The 22,434-nt window shown below is 40.4% G+C and overlaps 2 protein-coding genes across 2 annotated transcripts; one reads left to right on the top strand and one right to left on the bottom strand.

Annotated features, from left to right (window-relative positions):
• The first annotated feature begins 920 nt into the window (after positions 1-920).
• On the top strand, positions 921-9,087 carry LOC306838159 (GTPase IMAP family member 8). The gene is made up of 6 exons (XM_079366174.1): positions 921-1,235; positions 1,957-2,515; positions 3,777-3,874; positions 4,016-4,147; positions 5,539-6,129; positions 7,238-9,087. The coding sequence occupies exons 1-6, from the start codon at positions 1,205-1,207 to the stop codon at positions 7,309-7,311; spliced, it is 1,485 nt and encodes a 494-aa protein (XP_079222300.1). The 5' UTR covers positions 921-1,204; the 3' UTR covers positions 7,312-9,087.
• A 3,282-nt stretch (positions 9,088-12,369) lies between these two features.
• Positions 12,370-15,153, bottom strand: atf4b (activating transcription factor 4b). Its single transcript, XM_079366179.1, has 3 exons — positions 14,960-15,153; positions 13,805-14,263; positions 12,370-13,681 (listed from the first exon to the last, which is right to left on the bottom strand). The coding sequence occupies exons 2-3, from the start codon at positions 14,160-14,162 to the stop codon at positions 12,762-12,764; spliced, it is 1,278 nt and encodes a 425-aa protein (XP_079222305.1). The 5' UTR covers positions 14,163-14,263; positions 14,960-15,153; the 3' UTR covers positions 12,370-12,761.
• Positions 15,154-22,434: the final 7,281 nt, after the last annotated feature.

The raw sequence follows: 22,434 nt of genomic DNA, 5'->3' as shown, positions 1-22,434 counted from the left end.
ATTCTCTCCAGTTGTTTTGTTTTAACAGCTGTGTCATGAAAAAGTAAAAAAAAAAATCCAAAATATTCAAGTATGTGAAATTACGTAAACGAAACTTTACAGACCCGCTTTGTTGCCCTTTTTTCTTTACATTCTGATGATGTTTTTAACCGCGTAATTTCCTTTGGGTCCGTGAATGTATCTGGTCACACAGCGTACATAATTAACCTGTGAAGGAGCCAAGGATGAGCTCAGACATTCAGGATGAAGTAATTCATTTGTCCAGCCAATATTACATGATTTCGATGCATCCTGCAGAAAATATTCAGGCTAAGGTGACAATGCTTTGAATTTTTCACAATTGAGATACCGTCACTTGCTATTTATAGGAGCGTTTATGTATTATGTAATCAGTGGGTGCATGCCTTATCTGAATAATTGAATTTATTCATGCAGTATACATCTCCTCTGTGGCTCACAATGCCTCTGTGTCTACAGGCATCATATAAGTAGTTGTGTTTGAGCGTGATGCAGCATCTGGGGAATACATCCAGCTGTAAACAGAGAGCAAGAGTGCCCCCTCTCTCTCCCCCTCGTTTTCTTCCACTCCCTCTCTGTCTATCCATCTTTCTATCTGTCGTCCTGACTGCAGTCTGCATATAGTGCCACACTGCTGCTACTACTGCTGCCGCTGCTGCTGTGTGATAGGAGCAAGTGGGAGGAACAGCTTCCTCTGTTTTGCCTTTAAAAAATGACAAGACATCTTCCCAGAGCTGCTGCTGCAGCAGGGGTGGATTTGGCTTCCAGGCTCCTGCATTGCACAATCGTTCCTCTCTGATAAATTAGACAAGAAGAGGGAGTCTTGAAAGCGTTGGGGAGAGGGAGAGGGAAGCAGAAGGACGCAGAACACCAATAGTGAGGTTAGGGGTGTGTGGAGGATAATAGATTAAAAAGGGGCTGAAGTTGAATGGCAGGGGAGGTATGAAGAGAGAAAGTGAGGCAGGGGGTCGACACAGGGAATAGAAGACAGAGCGAGTTACGCTGCAGTAGAATGAGGGTTAGAGTGAAAGACAGAGCCAAGAAGCATTCGAGCCACCAGCTTTTTGAACGCCACCCAGGACCCATCGCTTTCTGAAGGAGGCAAAAAGAGAAATCCACGGTGGAGGCGAGACGGAGAAGGAGGAGGGGGGCTGAGGAGGAGGAAGCCAGAGGTTCTACACACAAGATGGCTGCTGTGTCCTCTGCCTTTGACACTGGTAAGTGGGGTTTTTTTCCCCATCCTTTGCTGCACACCTCACATCGGGTTTATCCTACGTCCCCTTTATGCTCAGTCACAGCATGCGGGGTAAGGTCTGTACTGGCTGGCTGTGTCAAACATCAACAATACTGGGGAAACTGTTGCTTAAGTCTACTTCCTGTGTTTAGCAGCTCACATGGAAAGTGTAAGAAGTAAATAAGTAACAGAGATAAATCATAAAACTTCCTTCTCCTCTCTTTCTGTACTAATATATGGTTGTTAGCGCAGAACAGGCATCATTCTACTTCTGTCTGCTGAATATGTATCTTCCTCAGCTGTGCCGTTTATCATAACATTTATCCTGGTTGTGTAACTTTTACTGAGAGTAAATCATATTCTGACCACATGCCCTTCTCTCTGGAGGGAGTCCAGATTTCTCCTATCCAACCTGTTTTTTTTTTTCTCGCCAAAGCTTAAGGACAGAGGAAAACAAAAGGGAGGCATGTTGGGAGGAGAAGAGGACAAGGAATTAATTAAAGAGAACACTGTTATTGAGGATAGGAGGTATAAGGTATAAAGGATCTCTGATATAAATGAAATGAAGAGTGAGGTCAGAACCATAATTAATGGAAAAAGAGGGAATGAAAATAAGACTGTATGAGGTTGAAAGATTATCCAAAAAGCCCTTTACCTGTACAATCCTGTGGAACGTACATACTTATCTTGCTGTGTTTCATTAGGGGACCCTAGGGGTCGACACCCTCCTGAGCGTAGACTTCTACTTCTGGGAGGGCCACAGTCCGGTAAGACCTCCACCGCTAATACCATCCTGGGGGACGAGGTCTTCGACATAGGATCAGAGACCACTCACAGCAACGTGGGCCAGACAGAGATCTACGGCCGACGGGTAACTGTGGTTGACACGCCGCCTTGGGCCATCCCGAGGGACACAGAGGACAATGCTGAAGCTGACAACAACAACGACAATGCAGGAGCTGAGTCAGACACACCGCCACAGCCCCCGCCAAGTCTGGACAGTGAGGGTCCATGCATGGGCGCCATTCTCTGCCCTCCTGGACCCCACGCCATCCTGCTGGTGGTGTCAGTCACCCAGCCCTTTGCTGAAACGCAGAGGAGAGCCGCGGAGGAGCAGCTAGGGGCCCTGGGTGGAGGGACCTGGAGGTACTCCATGGTGGTTTTTACTGGGGTGGACAAACTACCCAAAGGTGTTTTCATTGAGGAGCACATCGCGAACACTGGGGAGTCTCTGCAGTGGCTGGTGGAGCGTTGTGGAAGCAGGTACACCGACTGTGTTTTCCTTTTTCTTTCTGCATCTTTATGTTAAAAAAAAAAACAACCTTTCATCAAACAAAGAGACATGTTGAAGTCAAGCGTTTGACAGTTCAACACAAAACAACTGCAAACGATTACACAATGCAGCAGCACTTTTATTCACTTTGTTCCTTTTTCCTTTGCAGTCAAGCTGAGGGTGAGACTTAGTGCTGTTACCTGCTGTATTCCAAGTTGAAAGTCATATACGAGGGGGTAGTCTGAAAAAGTGTTATTATCTTAAAACCTTCTGATTGAAAGAATAGCTGAATTGAAAGGGGGATATTTTTTTTTGTGTGAAGTGAAAGCACCATAATAGCCCATTAGATCCCTTACTTCACTTGATGCAGTCTTCCAAATCCAGCTCAACTCAGCTCTTCCTGTCATTCCTGTTAGATGACACTAATAGTCCTGACAGGAATTTAATCATGCCTTGCTGATATCTCTAAATAGATGAAAGAACATCCCCTTCACCATCAATTTATCAAAGACTGTTATCCCAGGCACTTGTTATATAAAGCAGTGACCACTGGAACTCTTTACTGACAGGTTTGTGTGCTCACTTAAACTTCTGTTGTCCCCGGTGATGAGTCGAGTTACCAAACTCCATTAGACCTGCAGAGTTCCTTGCAATCTTTAAGAAAAAGCTAAAGACCAAACTCTTTGATTTACACTCACGCACTTCATGATATCAATGCTGCTGATGATATTGATGCTGAAACTGTTGATGTTGATGAGAATAATAACAAAACAGGAAAACTGTGTATTCTATACATCCTGTACATTGCCTCTATACATGCACTGCCTGCTAGCACATAACTTAAAGTCGTTTTTTTGCCACGTTTCCTCCTTCCAAGGTCCTTGTTCAAATGTACAGTACATCCCTTTGGTCATAAGTGTCTGCCAAAAGTAATTGTTGTTAAAAATGTGATGTCAGATAAAGACACCACTATGTCAAAATTACGATTAAAGCTCTAAAAGTGCCTGCATTTACATCATATTAAACACAACATGCAAAAATTGCATAAGTCTAAGCTTTTGAAGATGACATAACTTGGACACCTTCAGGTTACGTGTTCTTATGTTGGTAAGCTCCCATCAGAGACACATAAGACATTATGTAACTGTTTTCACAGCCTGACTCTTCATGATGGGTTACATTAACTTTTAATATCTGTCTTAATAAAGGTTAAATGAATTTTAATTGCTTATGTGCTTTTTGCACCTGCAGGTACCATGCCTTTGACAACACTCGGAAAGAAACAGAAGACAACACACAGGTGCCTGAGCTGATGGAGAAAGTGGAAGAGTTGATCACTGACAACCAAGGTTTTTTTTTTTGCATAACCTACTGCTTTATTTAGAGCATCGCCTCTGCAATTTTTATATTATAATGCTTGAATTTTTCATCAACAAAGTCACTTTATTTTGGATTTGAATAAAAACAATGCATAATTTATCTTCATGCAGGCTGGTACTTTGAGGTAAATGAGTTGATTTTGCTGGAAGAGGAGCAAGCCAGGAGAGCTCTGGAGGAGGAGAGGATGAGGATGGAAGAGCACACTAGACAGAGGGATCAGATGATCGGAGGACCTCCCAGAGGTATGAGGGAGCAGCATCTGTGTGTGTCAGTGCTCATATGTTGGTATTGCAGTCAAGTTGTTCTTGGGAAATTCCAGAATTGCTGTTCTTGGAAATAGCTTACTCATCCTCAATCAATAATGCTGATTTTCACATTCTTTGCAGTAACTTCCAACAGTTTCCCGTTTACCACATTTACACAGCTGCAATTTCGCTCTGATATGCTTCGGATGAGAAACTGAAATAGAGTTGTTTTACTGCTTCTGTTTAAGTTGTATACATATCTGTCATACAGATTTTATTATCTCTTGCTTTTTGAGTAAAATACAACTTAATGAACAATGAAAAAAAAGATATGTTCCCATTATTCAGCTTTAAAAAACACATTTAATTCTTAAAGCAGGAAAAGAAACATACTTTTCAAGTGCCTGACCTAAAAGAAACTACAAAGGAAACAGAGAAGTCAGCCTACTCATCAATGCTGATAAGGGCTTTCCAGAGAACCACATCCGTTGTTGCTCTGTACGCTGCTCCTCTACCCAGAAATGACATACTTTAAAGGACAATGAGTGTGCTGACATTTCTGTTTTCTTTATTACCCATTACCTACCATTGCTAATTACTGTTTAACCTTGTTATTCTTCTTTTGTTTGTGATTGTTAACCAACCAGTGCTGTGAAGAAAAACATATGCCTTTGGGGACAATGAAATCTAAGTCCACCAACAGATCTCACATTAGCAAAAACCCTTTACGCCAAAGCCAAGAAGTGCTATACTGCACAGTTGGAAAGGCCACAACAACCAACAGCTAGCATAACATTAGCCAGAAATGTGCTTAATTGCTGACATATTGTTTATTGTTGAATGCTAACATTAGCAGTTGTCTTACATGACATACGGATTAATGGCCAATCAGGTTTCCTTTTAGTACCGTATGACAAAAATGTTAGCTCTCAGTAACTTCCTAGCTTCAATTAGCCAAGAAATGCATCAAAACACATAGACACAATCAGGCACAACCCTTGCTAACGTAGCATGAGCTTTGAATTCACTTCCTAGCTGATGCAATGTTGGAATATGGATTGCTTACTGAAGCTGTTGTCTAACAATTATAGGTTAGGGCCTATTGATTATGTTCATTTTATAATATAGGCCATGATCCTGAGATTTTCTCTATCAATGATCAGTTTAGTTGACTATTGATTTGCAAGGGTTCACATAATGATTGTGAGATACATTAGGAGAACATGCTTACAGCTTTTGATCCCAACCTATGTGAGACCTCTTACTCCTAATTTCTTACTTTCTCTCTCTCTGTCTCCCTCTCTCTCTCTCTCTCTCTCTCTCTCTCTCTCTCTCTCTCTGTCTCCCTCTCTCTGTCTCTCTCTCTTTGTATATTTCTGTGTTTAAAGAGTTGAGATTGCTCTTATTGGGCTGGAAGGGCGTTGGAAAGAGCTCTGTGGGAAACTCCATCCTGGGCCGGCGGTTCTTTGAGTCAGGTCAAGAGACAGAGCTGTGCCTCCGGAGACAGGCACTTGTATCAGGTCGACGAGTCACCATCGTTGACACTCCTGGCTGGGATTGGTTCTCAGTTAGACGAACCCCAAAGCGCATTCGCCAGGAGTCCCAGCGTGGAGCCGCCCTCCTGCGCCCTGGACCCCACACCCTGCTGCTCGTCCTCCCCGTTGTCTCGTCCCTTACTGCCAGGAAGAGGAGGACACTCCTGGCTCACATAGAGACTCTGTTTGGTGACAGCGCTTGCCTCCACACCATGGTGCTCTTCAGCTGTGGTGACTGGCTAGGACGCACGCCAATTGAGGAGCACATTCTTAGAGGTGGTCGAGAGCTACAAAGACTATTGGAATTCTGTGGAAACTATTACCACGTCCTGGACAGTAAGACTCCAGGCAAGGACAGAAGTGTGTCCGTGCTCCTGGATAAGATAGAGGAGATGATCAGAGAAAACGGAGACAAGGCTTTTCTCCCAATTCAAACAGAATGGTGTAAGTCACAAAATTGATTTTCTCTTCATTTGTTCTTTTCATATTTTGGACCTGAGTTGCAATCTAAAGGTTGATATGGGATCTTATTTGAATAAGAATGCTTTATTTATTGTGATAGTCATGCTTCAATATAATATAACTCCAAATACATCACACTAAACTTGTACGAAGACAATTTATAGCTTTTGCTAATTTCAAATCGTGTCCTTAGTTGGTCCCTTGCATTTAGTTTGTCATTTCAATATTCACCATTCAGAATCATAAAATAATTAAGGGGCAAAATAAAGTTTAAGGGGCAAAGTAGCTGTATCAATACGTTTCATCTATCTTTGTGCTTTGGGTGTAACAAGAAATAAACCATTGTATGTCATCTTCCACGTTCTTTAACAGCCAGCTGCATCTGCAGGCAAGCGTATTGCTTATTACGGGCAGATTTGACCTTCTTCATCTTCTTTTTTTAAACCGGGCTTGGATAGGACGTAATCTCATCAACATTTATTTTTCCACTGCGCACCTGCATATGAGGACGACACAGGTGACCGCGTGGAAATAGATGATGTGCAGGTTAAAATTCTGCAGCGAACTGCTTAATGTTATTAGCATTAAAAAGTTATGTCAGGAGATTGAGGAAAATTAAAGCCTCACCATCCCTGAGTCCTCCGACAACCCATCAACTACTCCATTTGAAAGTTTGTCAGAAAATGAGCCGATGTTTGATGTAGCTCATGTGGGACAATCAGAGTAGAACTTTATTTCTTGTTATACACCTAAAAAGTAAAAAAAAAAAAAAAACTTCATTAACTCAAGCCCATTTTTGGGGGGGCCAAACGCTTTCTGCTATACGTTAAGACAGCAGTGTGCCACCAATATGCCTGACCACACCTTTTTGTAAGTCTAACACCCCCTGGGCACATAGATGGGCACAAGTAGTTTTTCTGTTAAACACGATGAGCACTGGCCATTAAAATTACAACTGTGTCAGCAGGAAGTAGCAATGACACTTGCACTGGGCTATGCGCCACTTAGCGCTGAGTTTTAGATAGGGCCCGTGAAGTTTATAAATCTCATTTCATACATCTGTCTAATATAACCTTGTTTCTTTCGACAGTGAGTGAGGAGAGCTCCTACTCCTCTGACAACACCGAGCCTGAGGATGACTGTCGAGGATGCCAGCTCCAGTGATACGATAAAAACACTAAAAGGAAAGAGGTGCGGCTCTTCATCTATGCTCTGAGTCTTCAAAAGGCCCAGACGTCACCTCTTGTACCTTAAACCTGATCACGATTTTCCTATCTAAAGATAGAATTCACTGAGGAAATTTGGACCTGGACTTAAAAAAAAGACATCTCTGACAAAATGTTCAAAACATTTGTCAAATCTAAGAGAAGAAAATATTCTACTGCAGCTTCAGGGGACTGAAGCTCTGTCTCTGTTCATGAGCATGTACACTGGCATCGACTGCGGCTATAGACCCTTTTTCAACACTGCAAAAGAAGAGCTACTCCTCATTGTTACTCTACATTCAGACTGCACTGCTACAAGTTGGAAGCACCATATGAAAAGCAAAAGGTATATACCTGAGCAGTAAGTCTATATTGGTTAGTAAAAGACTGAGAGCAATGTCTCTATATATGACTTGCTCAACGAATTTTGATTAGATTTTCAAATATTGTTGTACTATTCTGCATCAAGTGCCATTTCTGTCATTCAGTTTAAATTAGTTTGAATCAAAGACATTGGTCTGATTTATCTTAAGAAATTGTTTAAAAAAAATCGTGAAAATATAAGCAATGAAAAATATTGTGTTTGAAAAGTTTTGCACATGAGTTTAAAAAGTGAGTAGAATTTAAAGTTGTAACTGTGCACCTTTGGACATGAAGCATCCAATAGTTCTGAAGTTTCATGAGTGGTTGTGTAATGTTTTCATTAACATTTGGTTGGTTTCTGCTCAGGGAGTCAGGGTTGAAATGTTTCCTCAAGGGGAAAAAATCTGGAACATTTACAGAAACGCTGGTTAATGCTGTTGGTAGAATGCAGATGAAAGTCAAGTATTGATTAATTTTGTCTTTTTTTTTTTTGGTTTCTGGAAGTAAAAGGGAATTATTGTTTGCACTTTGGTTAACTCAGTTGGCTCCCTTGTGCAAAGAAGATAAATGCAATCCATTCAAAGCAACAGATACTTATTTCTTGGTAGCCCTCTGCTGTAGCATTCATGCACATGAGTAGCTATAAAAAACAGTCAGGCTGAACCGAAACTGTGTGCAGTCTCAGATCCCTGCGGAGCAGCTTGGGCTGGCTGTTAGCGTTCATGCATCCAGTTCATTTATCGACAAGGTAGATTCAGCAACGTGCCTCAGCATCAAAGCGTGTGAGTGGGAGTACAGCCCTGCAGCAGGGCGGTATTCTATAGGTTACATCAGGCTTTCGCATGCTACTGAAACAACATAACCTCATGAAACATTGGAGCTCACATAGGGCTTTTCCTACCTTTTCTACATCATTGTGACTCCTCTTTCTCACATCAATGAAGATGTTTTCAAAAAAATATGAATATATATTCAGCTCTCAGAGGCATGTTAAGACACCGCATGCAGATAAACGAGTGCCTATAGAGTTGAAGGCAACCTCACTTCTAATTCCTCTAACTCTTGCTTGAGCAGGTCCTTTGGGGATTTCTGGTACACCATCACAACCTTTATTGACCATATGCACATGGTGGCCATTTTACTCTGACGTCAGGTTCAGGTTGAGAATTATGGTATTTGACAAATTGTTATAATAGCAACTGAAAAGACATTTTCGCAAAATCTGGAGGGATAAAAAGCCATATTTTAAGTTAATGCAACATATTTAACATTCTTATCTACGGACAGACCACAGCTAAAATTGTACACAGCTAATTAAAATGAAAAACATTAGAAAGTGGCTGAAAGCTCATATTAAACATTTTTAATGATCCACTTTTCCTAGCTAACGTAACTTAACGTAGGTACTAACTTCCTGAGTTACAAAGTGTTGTCTAGCTAGCATTTGACAGCTAACATAGCATTTATCCATAACAAAAGATTAAACGGCATTAGCTAAGGTCTTATAGTTCACAAAACATTGTATTTCTGTTGATGGTCAACGGAGAAGCGTCAAAATGATTTACAGATCCCAACGTTTATATGTCTACAATTGTGAAAAATTGTAAAATGTAACAACTTGGCGCTCCCCACCCTGAGCATGACTTCTGTGAAAATGGCAACTTTGTGAATATTGTGAATACAACTGCAAAGACATAAAATAGAAAGTGGGGGAAAGAAAATTTACACTTGAAAGGTACAAATGAAAGCATATACCGTATATGACCGATACCACTGCCATGCTGTAAATGTTATTTTCTACAAATAGCTATAAAAGAAGCCCCCCATGCTTCCCTTAAGCTTTACTGACTCTGTGCTTCATCTAGTGATTTAGGCTAGGCCTACTGCAGCACTTAATGTGAAAAGCATGACTTTGATATAAAAATGTTTCAAACATTTAGTTGGAGTCTTAGATTTCCTCTTCACCTGTGAATATATTGTATAAGCTATGTATATTTACAGTGAAAAAAATGTCGCATTGTACGCTTATAGAAAAGCGTTTTTGCACTGTGTAAGTTCTACCACTTTACAGTAGCCAAAGTGACGTCACGTTCTGTGTTCCCTTAGACCGTGATTGCATCATCAGTTGTTTTGCTCATCCTAAGACTAAAATAAAAGAGATTAATATTGTTGTGTATTCCTGGTCTTCATGTTATTATTCTTAAACAGGGCCCATATTCATATATGTTCTTAGGGTTCTCTCAGAGAGCCCAGTGGGCAGAGGCTGTGGACCTCCAGATGGGTAGTTGGGTTCAAGTCCAACCTGCGACTTCTTTCCCACATCACATTTACCACCAGACTGTAAACATTAATGACGTCACCCATCTGTTACTGCAGAGGGCTTTGTGCTGAAAATGTTTATGGTAAAGTCTTAACTTTATTTAATAGAAAACATCATCATCAAAAAATGTTCTTTGGATTTCGTGAGTAGGAGCAACTCTTTGTACGAGGAGGCTTTATGAATACCGTACTAGTACTTCAAGTGTGGTGGATTTAGTAGTGTAAAGATTTGGTCACTAGGTGGCACTATGGAAAGTAAACCTCGTGTGGACAATAAGACTATTTTTTAGGACTATGTTTAAAGAGCCTCTCATATTAGAGTGAAATACTTGGACTAAATATGAATAAATACATATATAATAAGAGGGCTCTAGAGCTTTTAGATAGGTGTCTGCAGGTGCCTTGTAGTTAAAAAGCTCAGACAGCACAAAGTTTCTCAAGGTCAGTCAAACAAAAGATGTGAAGAAATTCACTTTACCTGCCAAAACAGGGACGTGATAAGAACAGTTTAATAAGTCTGGGCAGTTCTATGTGGTAAAGATGATGCACTGTATATTCATGCTGTATATTTATCTTTGATAAATGTGTTGTTCAGAAAGCAATAATCTTACAAATGTTCAGGACATATGGAGGAATTTGTAGAGGTGGCCTCCACACACTTGAAGCCAAGTTTTTGTTTCTCCTATTGTAAGTAGCTCTGCACCATCCTGACTTTGGAGTTTTTCCAAATATAGATTGTCCCTAAGCTATCTGGATGAAGGCCTGGACCAATTACAGTGCGCACACCTCAGGCCGCTCGTAGTTTGATGAATACACACATTTAAGTTAGGTAATATTTTTTCAAGCTGTGCATAGGTCAGCACCAGTCAGCACTTTTATTTAACTCGTCTCTTCCATGCTCGCAGATTCTCCCACATACTATGGCAATCATTTGGTGTTATACCTTAAGAAGTGTGTTATTTAGTCATCTGCAGAAGGATGATTGAACATACTTTGGGCTTGATTAAATTCACCTGACTGTCAGTTGATGAGTTACCATGTGGCTGCAGCAGTCAGGCGGACTCCATTATCCTCCTACCGGTTTGTTTAAAAAGAGACTCAACTCTGATTAATATCCACGAGTTTGTTGTAATGAACAATCAAAGCCTAAATTAAGATGAAAGCAGGCTAATCTGAAAAATTAGTTAAAAATTGGTAAAGTTCTTGAGAATGCCCCAAAGTCAGAGACACAGATTTCTGATAACCAAAAATCATGTTTCCTTCAACATCATATTCAAAAAAGTGATGGATTCAAATGAAATATTTTGATGGCAAAAATATTTACATTAGATCTTATATTACATATTTTGTTGAACACTAATACTATGGTATGTGCTGGTAGGTTTTTAAAGTGCTGTGCTTGTGAAGTGTGCATAATATATTACTTCCAGCAATAAAACACATTTAGAGAATAAGTGCTGCTGCATCAAATATCAGCACAAGTGTTTCGTACCATTGCAATGAATTATTGAGGTAAAAATCGTCTGCTGTAGTTGGAATTATTTAGAAAACCTAAATGAAAATAAACCATCTCTTAAAATGAGGCTCTACGTATTCATTTTTAACCCTTTGATTGAGTGGCGAACAGTCCAGAGAGTATCCCTGCCTCGTGCTCCATGACAGCTGGGATCAGCTTCAGCCCTCCACAACCCTAATGGCTTGTGGGAGTGACGGGCGGGTGAGGCTTTATGAATGAAGCGTTCTTTAGAGCCTTAACTCAATTTGAACAAAACAGATTGGAAGTTTGGGGCTTCACGTTAAGCAAACAGTCACGTGGGATTATAAAACCTGCAGCAGCCCTTCATGAGAGGCAGAGAGAGTGTCAAACAGAAAGTCTATAAAGACCACTTTCATCAAATGTCTGTTTTTTTCAGGTAAGTGTTACAGTGATGTTGCAGTGAAACAGGTGTTGTCCTCACAGCCTTTGTAAAAAGTTCTCTGACAGAAAACTGTAGGCATGTTAGGTGTAGTTTCTGTGGGCTTTCAAGTTCAGGACTGATAACTGACGCACATCAAATTAGGTTTCCAGTTTAATGTTTTGGGTAATTATAACTGTTAGATGTAAATGTGTTTTCTTATCAGGCCAATACAAATCACATGTACGCTCCTTGTTAACCAACAAATGCATTCATCGCAGGAGGGTACATCGCTGTAAAGGCTTTTTATGCTCTTGCTTGTGTAAGTTATTGATGTAAAGATTTGAAGCGATTATGAGGAGAGGAGAGTAAAATAAGTTTGAATCACTCTCCTTTATGGAGAAGACACTCGAGAGGGAAAACATACCACATGACCACAATTAGGAGTACGACTCTTTATTAAGAGATTCATAACACATGGTCCGGTTTTAGTATAATCCACTAGTTTAAAAATGTTAAAAGACAGCATACTGGCAAGTAGCTGAGGTCCAGAGACAGGAATAATGTACATACATTACTATAAACTGCATACAAGCTTTTATACTGAGTTGAAAATACTTTGAAGAGATCTACTCTAAGCATAAGTAAAGTTATTTAGATGTAATACCTGTGCTGGATATATCAGGTTAAAGACATGCTGTGTGGAAAGAACACATTTTTACTGATACTCGTTAGCCTCAAAGACTTCAAATCTGGTGAGCCCACTTCAATGGTCGCTTTCTTTATCCCACACACACACACACTCTAAATCTGTCCTTTTTCAGTTTGACCACTAGGTGTCAGCGCCGAGACCTTTTTGGACCCTGGCCGTGCGGACCTCCTCCATCAGCTCCTTCAGGTACTCAATCTCCCTGGCCATGGACTCGGCCCTCTCCTTCAACTCCATGTTCTTCCTCTCCAGCAGTGTGTGCTCGTCGCCGAGTGCATCATGCTCGGCTCTTTTCTTCTGCCGGTAGCGTGTGGCGGCCGTCTTATTCTGCTCCATCTTCTTTAGTTTCTTGGCCTTTGGCGCCTTCAAAAGTGTCCTTCCGTCTCCACTTGCACCCTTTATTTTGACACTGGTGGCACTGGAAGAAGGTGGACAAGCTTCAAATGCGGGCTCAGGGTAGGGTCTGCTTCTGGGAGATTTTGGTGGAGGGGAGGATGTTATGGCTACAGTGGTGACGGGGACCTCCTGTTTGGGTGCGAGCACGAAGACGATGCGAGTTGGGGAAAGGGAGAGTACGATCCTCTGGACCTGAGGGATGACAGGAGTTGCCAAAGGCTTCACCTCGGTCTCCGAGACGTCCACTTCACTGCCCAGGTCCAGGGTGTACGTAGGTGAGGAGGGAGCTGGGTCCGGAGAAGCCGGCTCAGATTTGATTTCCAGCTCCTCTTGCGGCTCGGGGACAACCAGGCCAGGGGAGGGAACATCTTGGTCATCAATGCAGGATTCGGTTTCGTCCACGATGATGGGCGAAGGCTCTGAAAAGAGAGTTGGAGGAGGAGGTAGTATTGGAGGAGCAGGGAGAGGCTCAGGAGTGGGCACTGGTATGGATTCAAGCTCCATGGGGCAATCCAGGCAGGCTAAGAGGTCTTCTGGAGAGCTGGGGGACTCTTCAGTCGGGCTGCAAGAGCCGATCAAAGAGTCTAGGTCGAACTCACTCAGATCCACCCTCTCGGCCATCCAGTCCAGGTCAACAAACATATCCTCTGTGGAGACAAACACAGTGTTAGGACACAAGCTGCCTCCCCCCCTCATTCTTTTATTGTTTAAAATGTATTCAAGATTATAAGTCCACTTTTTTTCCCCCCTCTTTCTTCTTCTTTTCTTACCTTTTCTGTCATCTGAGATTGTCCGTCTCAGCTGACTGGGGTCACCCAACCATGGGAGGGAGAGAAGGTCCGGCTCAGTCCCAGCTTTGTCCCCTTGGAGGAGGACTGCAGGTGGCGAGGGTGGAGGAGAGTAGAAGGGAGGAGGGGATGAGGAAGAAGACTGTGATGAGGAGGCAAGGGGGGACACCGGTGAAGTGTCCCCCTCCAGCGACGTTCCTCCTCCTCCTTTCTGTTTTTCTTCTTGGTCAGGGCGAAAACAAAGGTGGTCCATGTGGTCAGCCATGGGAGAGGAAGGTCCCCAGAGAAGGTCCTCCATGTCTTCCAGGCCAAACTGTGAGTTTGTCATCATCATGGTCATAGTGGCTGTTGTTGGTCACGAACGGAGAACGCGACAGGAGGCAAGTCTCAAACTCTTTTATGCTGTCGAAAGCAGCAGTGGTGAGGGTTTCCACGTAGGACCTGAGATCAGGGAGAAAAAAATGTAAACATCATTGTTGTCAAGAGAAAAAGTTTAGAGTCAGAAATAGTTATTTTAAATAAATAAAAAACATGATTGTACACGTTTACTCTTTTTGCACTACCATAATATAGAATTTGAAAATTAACACATTTTCGTACAACACTGCCCCCACGTCTGCAATACACCTGCTACGCATGACGTCACCTGACTCCGCCCAGCTTTCCAGTCCTATGACTCTGACGTCACCTTTCCTCATTATAAAAAGCCACGCTTTTATTCACGCCCTACACGCCATTTTGACAGAAAGCATTGAACGAACCATTTTCTGACTGCCACGTTGCATTGGTACCTCTTCGCAACACAAGTTTATTTATGTGACAGTTCTAAAAAAATGTATAGATTAAATTTACAAATTTGTTTCGACACGAATAAAAAAATGTCACATTTCAAGTCAACGTGTAGTATTGCATCATCTCAGTAGATAATCCTTTAATATCCTTGATCATAAATACACTTAAATCCTCTATTTAACGACATATAACAGTCATTGTCATCCAATTAGTCGATGTAAAAACTAACTATTACGGTAAAGTAAAATTTAATTGCATTTAACCTAACGTCTGGATGTTTAGGCTCGTGACCACTGTAGGCCGCGCCACGTCTGTTATCGACTAAATAAGAAAATATATACTTACGACATTTTTGCTGAATTAAGAGTGACTCAGTGCACTGGCTGGATGCACTGTTTGGTTGGCTGCTCGGTCGCTGCACACGTTTACACTGCCATTTCGGCCAAAAGAGCGATGTTCAACGATGGTGTCACTTCTGATGTTGTTGCTCTGAAGGGAAAATGGCGCACGAGGAGGCGAGGTGCTAATATAAAGGTGAAGCGAAGGAGACAGGATATCCTTCCGCAGTGTCTTATGTATCACTCCGCCACTGTTTGTTTTGGTTCTTTTCAAAGCACAGTTTACCGTCATTCTAGAAAGTAGACCCTAGACAAAGAACAAGAACATTTAATGAAATGCGAGTAACTTTAAATGAGTCTGCATCTTAAATTAATCACCATTGATAAATAATTATTTGATTGAATTAAAATGAATGCGACGAATAAAAATGTGACTATTCAAAACACGTTTTGCCCACAAAAAAACAGCGTGAGAATTGTATTCCCTAATAATTCATAAATTGCATAACAAATTCTACAAAACATTGTCCTAATATTCAGTGTTATCACATTATGAGTAACCATAAGAGTAAACTACCAATCTGAACTAAAACGAGTCTGGTATACGGGTCATTGGTTTCAAATGTCAGATTGAAATAAACCTGGGATATACCTGTTTTTACACATTTCAGATAGCTCTTATTTTGAAAATGTAGGTCACAATGTCCTGATATCTCAGTTAATGACATTGTAAGGTGGTGAATTATGCTTGAATTTCCCTCAGGATCAATAAAGTATCTATCTATCTATCTATCTATCTATCTATCTATCTATCTATCTATCTATCTATCTATCTATCTATCTATCTATCTATCTATCTATCTATCTATCTATCTATCTATCATTACCAATCTGAACTAAACTGAGACTATGGTAACAAGTCATTTATTTTCAATCTCAAATTGAAATAAGCCTGAAATGTTTTATTTATTTTTTTCCACATTTCAGATTGCTGCCATAACACTGACGTCACTCAGGCTTAGAAGAAACACATTCCCTCATACCAACACACAAATCTTAACAAACACGAAGAGATATTCTATAAAACTTTGTTTATTTAAATATATATGATAAATAATTATAGCATTCAACACACTCTCTCATTCAGACACATAAATGGACACACAGAGCTCTTTTATTCAGCTGAACATTTCCCACATACGATTCAGGTGATCTAGTTCATCCTGCAGATTTTTTGCGAGCATGCAAACCCTTCCGCAAAACTTGCTCCTGTTTGACCTCTTCAGCTTTTGATCATCCTTTTCTTTGAAATACTGATCAATTTCCAAGGCAAAATCCTGAAGTAGTCTCTCAGACGACATCCCACCTGTGTGAGATGCCTTCTTGCCATCTTCCATCCGAAACACAGACTGTGACAGATGCGCCATCTTGACTGCATCGGATGGTGCTCCCGCCCTCTGTAGCCTGGCGATGTCGTGCCTTCGCAGCTCGTTCATCCCAGAGAGGATAAAATCCAGACAATGTTCCAGGTCAACAACATTTGAATTATAATTATAAATCAGTTTCTCAACTGTCATCTTATTAAGAACCTTCTTGTTGACCTTATTTTTGTGTGCATTTATTCCTCCCGCAGATGCCACAATACCAGCACCGACAGCTGTAGCAATCAGCGAGGTACCAAAGGTCACAGGCGCCAAGGCGATCCCCAACACTGCAGTCACCCCTCCCACAGCGCCAGTGGTGCCTCCCGCAATGCCCATAGTTTTGTTCTTCTTGTGCATCTTGTCCAGGCTTTCGCAGATGGCGTTGAAGTCTGCGATAATGTCCCGCAGAGTTTCATTGCGTTTAATCATGAGGAGGTTGTAGAGACGCAGGGCTTTTCTCACATTCATGGCTCTCTGTTTAAATGATCTGCATGGAGAAGGTGACCAAGAGAGTTCCATTATTACTTCCACATCACTTAATATCTAAATATGTACCTAGAAACAATTGGCACCACATACTTTTGACAGGTAAAAAGGAACATTTCAAGCATTAGTTTACCTGATTTCCTCTTCTATACTAAGGCCATATACGGACAGCGAGTCAGATTCTGTGAGAATGACAGCACAGACAAAGATGAAACACTGCACACACACTATTTCGGGTCAAAATTGAACATTTTATCTTTTTGTTAATTTTGCCCTGGACGTATGTTAAGAGAGTTTTCGGTGCTGCTTTCTTTACAAATCAAATGTATCACTCATGGCTACTCTTTGCAGTGCAAAACACAACAGTAAAGGTTATTTCTGCGACATGATGTAAATCTGACAAAAACCTGACAGCACAGGAGCCTTAAGTAATGTATATTTGATAGACATTATGAGCAGTCCAAAAAATATCCACACAAATTTAAATTCAAACCAAAATAGAAAACGTGTGATTTCACTTACTGGACTCTCTTTTCAACCATCTCAACATCCCCTTGATGTCCTGTGAAAAAAAGTTTTTTTTTAAATCAAAAAATATTTCTAATGATATATATTGTGATATATTAACTTTTATTTTAACTTAAAAAATAAAAAGTTGATCATTCCAAATGTGTGTTGAGTTAAAGGGGGAGAGAGAGTGAAGAAAAGCTTTACCTCTGTGTCGTCCATGCTTTGTTGGTAAGACGAGTAGAAGCCAAGCGGGTAGTTTTGTGCAGAACCAACTGTTGACCTCCCTCCCAAGATGAAAGACGTCTGATAGTGTTAAACAGATAGATTTGTTCAAACCTCTGTGTGTATGTGTGCGTGTATGTGGGATTGTGTGTGAGACTCACCAAACTAAGTTCATCCTCTGGCAGAACGTCCAGGTATTGTCGACTATCTATCTCACTATAAATTGTTTCTGAAGGTGTCTCTGCTGAAGGTGGGGGTGGTGGGGTGAAGGACGGTGGTGGTGGTCTGATCTGCAATAAACAGAAAGAAATGTTACTTTAAACAAAGTTTTCTTTTCACAGAACATTAATTAGGTCATTTAAAAAAAAACCTCTTTCATAAAAAGATCTTGTATTTTTACCATGTTTGCACTTTTTTGTACAGGTATAATATTAATTCCATTCCGTTGTCATAAATAGGAAAAATGGCTATAGATTCCAAAAAAGTTTGTTGGACCAAACTTTTAACACAAATCTTTTTATATGGGACCTAAAGGGGACCAAGCGAGCCTCAAGTGGCAACCCAAGAAATTACAGTTTTTGGTGAATATGTTACATAACTCAGCCCCACAGGTTGCCATTAAGTTACCTCACCTTTTGTTGCTGTTTTGGCATCTTTCCTCAAATGTAAATGCCAGCCCTGTACAAAGGTTCTCTTACCTGTTGAGTCGAGTTTTCACACTCTGAGGTCGAGCTGGGGAGGGTGGCATGCCACAGCCGAGGCGGGACTGCAGGTCTTTCTGTGACCTTAAAATCAAAGCAATGTGGTTGCATAACACAAAATGAAAACACAGAATTTTTTCCAACATTCCTTTATCCAGAGAGTTAATGCAGACTGTTGGGTGGATATTTGATGACAATAACAACCTATGATCTGATTAAAACTATAGTAATGTCATTATTATCAAAAGTCACAGAATCTTTTTCCGCAGTACATGACTTTAACTCTGCCAGTTACCCACGTATCATTGTAAGTCTTGCACTGGTCTACCTTTTCTTCCAAGAGAGCTGAGGAGACCGGAGTTTGCTGCATAGAGCTGATGGTCTGACGTCTTGGTTTCTGTTCTTTGTCAGTGTTATTCTAGCCAAGATGGAACAATTAACAAGACAGAAGACCGTTAAATATTTGGCATATTTAAATTTTAAGTTTTAAACTGGAAAAAAAAAATCTGTCGGTGACGAAAAAAAGTAGATTATGTGTAACTATGGCTAAAACCATTACCAGTCATTACTTCATGAAAGAAATCTTCCCTTCGGATCATCATAAGAATATCACAATGGAATATTTAGCCTGGATGTTAAAACAATAGTTTTTTGTCATTTAGCATTATTCAACCGTGGCCAAAAAAGAAAAAGTAAATGCAAGCATCTACATCCAGTTTTTAAACAAGTTAGTACTTACCCAAGATTTAAGCTTCATTGAAGAAGCTAGTCTCGCATAGTAGACAGTAGGAAGAGGTGGGCGTTCAGGCTTTGGTAGAGAAGAAGATTTGGTTTTCTCTTTACCCTCAGCTGGAGGCTGGCAGAGAAACATAGAAAGAAATAAGCAGTTGTCTCTAGTTGTGTAATTATCCAAACCTCTTTGTAAAATGTTCAGATCTGAAAGACATTATTTAAAACAAAAATATATTGAAATTTGCATCAAATCAAATTTGCAAATACACCTATCCTAGGGTTAGGGGTTATAGGGTTACAATGCCAGTTTCTCTTTCTTTTAAGCAATTAAATCTGAGGCAATAGCCAGAAGCAATGTCAATTTAGCTTAGCATAAATGATAAAAAATAATTACAAAACAATGTGCCAAGATTCTGAATCGTCTCTTAAGATGTTCAATTAACAAAGATCAAGTTTCCTAATTGTAAACAACAACAAAAAAAGAAAAAAAAGAATGTCAAATAAAAATATCAGTTTGAGTCTCTAATCTCTTGGTTTCAAATAAGTCACCTCCACAGTTGTTTCAAATGTTGCATTGGTATAAATATTCTCCTTCTTGGTGTTGGTTGAGGTAACAATTGAAGTCAAACATATGCTTGGAGGTCTGGGACGAGCAGGACCAAGCTTCTTATGGACTGCAGGTTTTTCACTGAGAGGGGAACTCTGGAGAAAGATGGACATAGAAATAAATGTAGCCGTCACCCATTTTAATGTGTCACTAGGCACTCATCTGTCAGCATTGTTAAGTAAGGATCACAAAGGCTCAAAATCTCGTTAACTGACCTTTCCATTGGTTGTACTGCTGGTTGAGTCTACAGAATCAGCAGAGTTGTTAGTGTCTGGTCTCTGGTCTTTTGGTTGTATTTTAGACCTGGGACGAGGAACAGGTTTGACTTTGACTTCAGACTGGCCTTCATCCATGACTTTAGACTGGCCTTCATCCATAACTTTAGACTGGCCTTCATCCATAACTTTAGACTGGCCTTCATCCATGACTTTAGACTGGCCTTCATCCATAACTTTAGACTGGCCTTCATCCATAACTTTAGACTGGCCTTCATCCATGACTTTAGACTGGCCTTTATCTATGACTTCAGACTGGCCTTTATCTATGACTTTAGACTGGCCTTCATCCATGACTTTAGACTGGCCTTCATCCATAACTTTAGACTGGCCTTCATCCATGACTTCAGACTGGCCTTCATCCATGACTTTAGACTGGCCTTTATCCATGACTTCAGACTGGCCTTTATCTATGACTTCAGAAAGGTCTTCATCCATGACTTTAGACTGGCCTTCATCCATGACTTCAGACTGGCCTTTATCTATGACTTCAGAAAGGTCTTCATCCATGACTTTAGACTGGCCTTTATCCATGACTTCAGACTGGCCTTTATCCATGACTTCAGACTGGCCTTTATCCACGACTTCAGAAAGGTCTTCATCCATAACTTCAGGCTGGCAAAAAGCATCAATAACAGGTACTGTATGTAAGTAAAAATGAATGGCCTATAATTGGAACTGTAGCTATCATCTAAAAAGCGATCATCTAAGTTAAATAAACACAACTGCAAAGTTGTTGTTTTTTGGGAAACATGAACTATAATAAAATGTACCTAAAAAACAAGAGAACAAGTCTTTGGATTTCTAATAAGTACACCAACTTAGAAGTTTCCAATCGCTCTTAAGATTGAGCCTGATGATAAAACGCATGCAAGAACACCATTTTTTAAAGTAATTTTTGCCTTCAAATGAACTTTTAACTGCACCTGTAAAATTAATTTGTATTTACCTTTAATTCCTCCTGGTTTTCATGGGTCACCTATGGGCCATCATAGAAGAAGGTGACAGTGGCCATCTGGGAGTGCTTGCTTGGAGGTTTGGGCAGCTATGGGAGTTTATAGTGACAGAAAATGACCCCAAAATATGTGACAATTGAGCTACGAGGAAAGAAGGCTGTTGCTGTTAATCTGCAGCATGAAACTTCTTGTTTAACTGACTGTATAGAAATATCCAGAAGTGCTGCTTGTCAACAGGCATGGCAGGCAACTGCTTTGGGCCCCAGACTGGTAGGGGGATCCTGAGGACTCGCAAACTTAAACCAAAGCAGTGGCCCAAATTTTGCTATGACAGTTGGAAAAGTCCCTAAGGGGCCCAACTGCATTTTTGCAGTAAAAACCAAAGTTTGTCAAAGAAAGTAAACAAAAGACAAATGAAGAGGAATTATATGTCTAGAGGACAGAAAAAAGAACCAGGAAAAAAGAGGAAGAGGAGTAAGTGTTTGGACAGATTAACGCTGGTTGTAAGGCCTCCCAAAATAATTTCTGACTAGACCCAACCAAACCACTGGAAATATCCAACCACTGATGGTGGTCGTTGAGAGTTGCTCCTTGGCAATGATTGATCAACAACAATAAATGATATAAAGATTTAATAAAAGCATAGATAAAATGAGTAACAAAGCTTATGCATTAGCATTCCAGACAGGAACAATTTCAGTAGATGTGCATGAACTGCACATGCAACAAAGGAAAGTCTACCTGAAAGACTGCTGTATTTCTTGCTCATATGCTTATAGCATTCATATAAATTCTTTCCTGGATTTTCCCCCATTACTCTGTCAAAGCATTGTTAACCAAGAAGCAACTTCAAGTGCTCAGAAAGTATGTAAAGCTTAGGTGCCAAAATTGCAGGTCCTCAAGTGGCCTCTTGGATCAGGTTTCAAAAGCGAGAAAATTCAGTTCAGTTTTGATCCTGGTGGCTGATATTTCAAGACGTGACAAATGGAAGGATGCTTCATTTTTCTATAACTTACCAATTTTATTTTTTCAATACCAATTTAAATCTGGCTTAAATTGGGCAATCTTTCAGTTTAAAGCTTCTGTGAGAAGTTTTTAAATGTTTTATCAAACAAACCCAAATTCATATTGATGCATCTTTTTGACTCATAAAAGCAGCATGTATATATATATATATATATATATAAACACACACACACACACACACACACACACACACACACACACACACACACACACACACACACACACACACACATTTTCTAAATATTGACAATGAGTAATACATTATTTATACAGTCTTTGAACTTATTGTTGCTTGAGCAGTGGGATTAAAGTCAAATACTTTCACCACATTATGGCTTCTGTCTAACACTGTTTGTGTTTTGAATTGCCACATAGTCTTACAGCTTGTTGTTTTTTAATGTTTGGGTTAAAATGCTATACTCTACTTTATAATAATGCATTATGATGTAAACCATTGATGATAAAACATCCACTTTTATATCAACTATAAAGAGAGTTGCTGTTACTTGAAAACCCCCTGTAAGGAACCCCAAGCGCTTGTTT

The sequence above is a fragment of the Symphodus melops genome (assembly GCF_947650265.1).
Source record: "Symphodus melops genome assembly, chromosome: 17".
Classification (NCBI taxonomy): Eukaryota; Metazoa; Chordata; class Actinopteri; order Labriformes; family Labridae; genus Symphodus; species Symphodus melops.
Note: the sequence above shows the minus strand (reverse complement) of the source record. Positions and strands in the feature narration are given on the sequence as shown.

Excerpts from the sequence above, each read along its gene's own strand:
- atf4b (XM_079366179.1), bottom strand. The coding sequence starts at position 14,162 with ATGACCATGATGATGACAAACTCACAGTTTGGCCTGGAAGACATGGAG. Across the intron at positions 13,682-13,804 it reads AATCTCAGATGACAGAAAAG|AGGATATGTTTGTTGACCTG; the intron begins GTAAGAAAAGAA and ends TTGTCTCCACAG.
- LOC306838159 (XM_079366174.1), top strand. The coding sequence starts at position 1,205 with ATGGCTGCTGTGTCCTCTGCCTTTGACACTG. Across the intron at positions 1,236-1,956 it reads GTCCTCTGCCTTTGACACTG|GGGACCCTAGGGGTCGACAC; the intron begins GTAAGTGGGGTT and ends GTGTTTCATTAG. Across the intron at positions 3,875-4,015 it reads GTTGATCACTGACAACCAAG|GCTGGTACTTTGAGGTAAAT; the intron begins GTTTTTTTTTTT and ends ATCTTCATGCAG.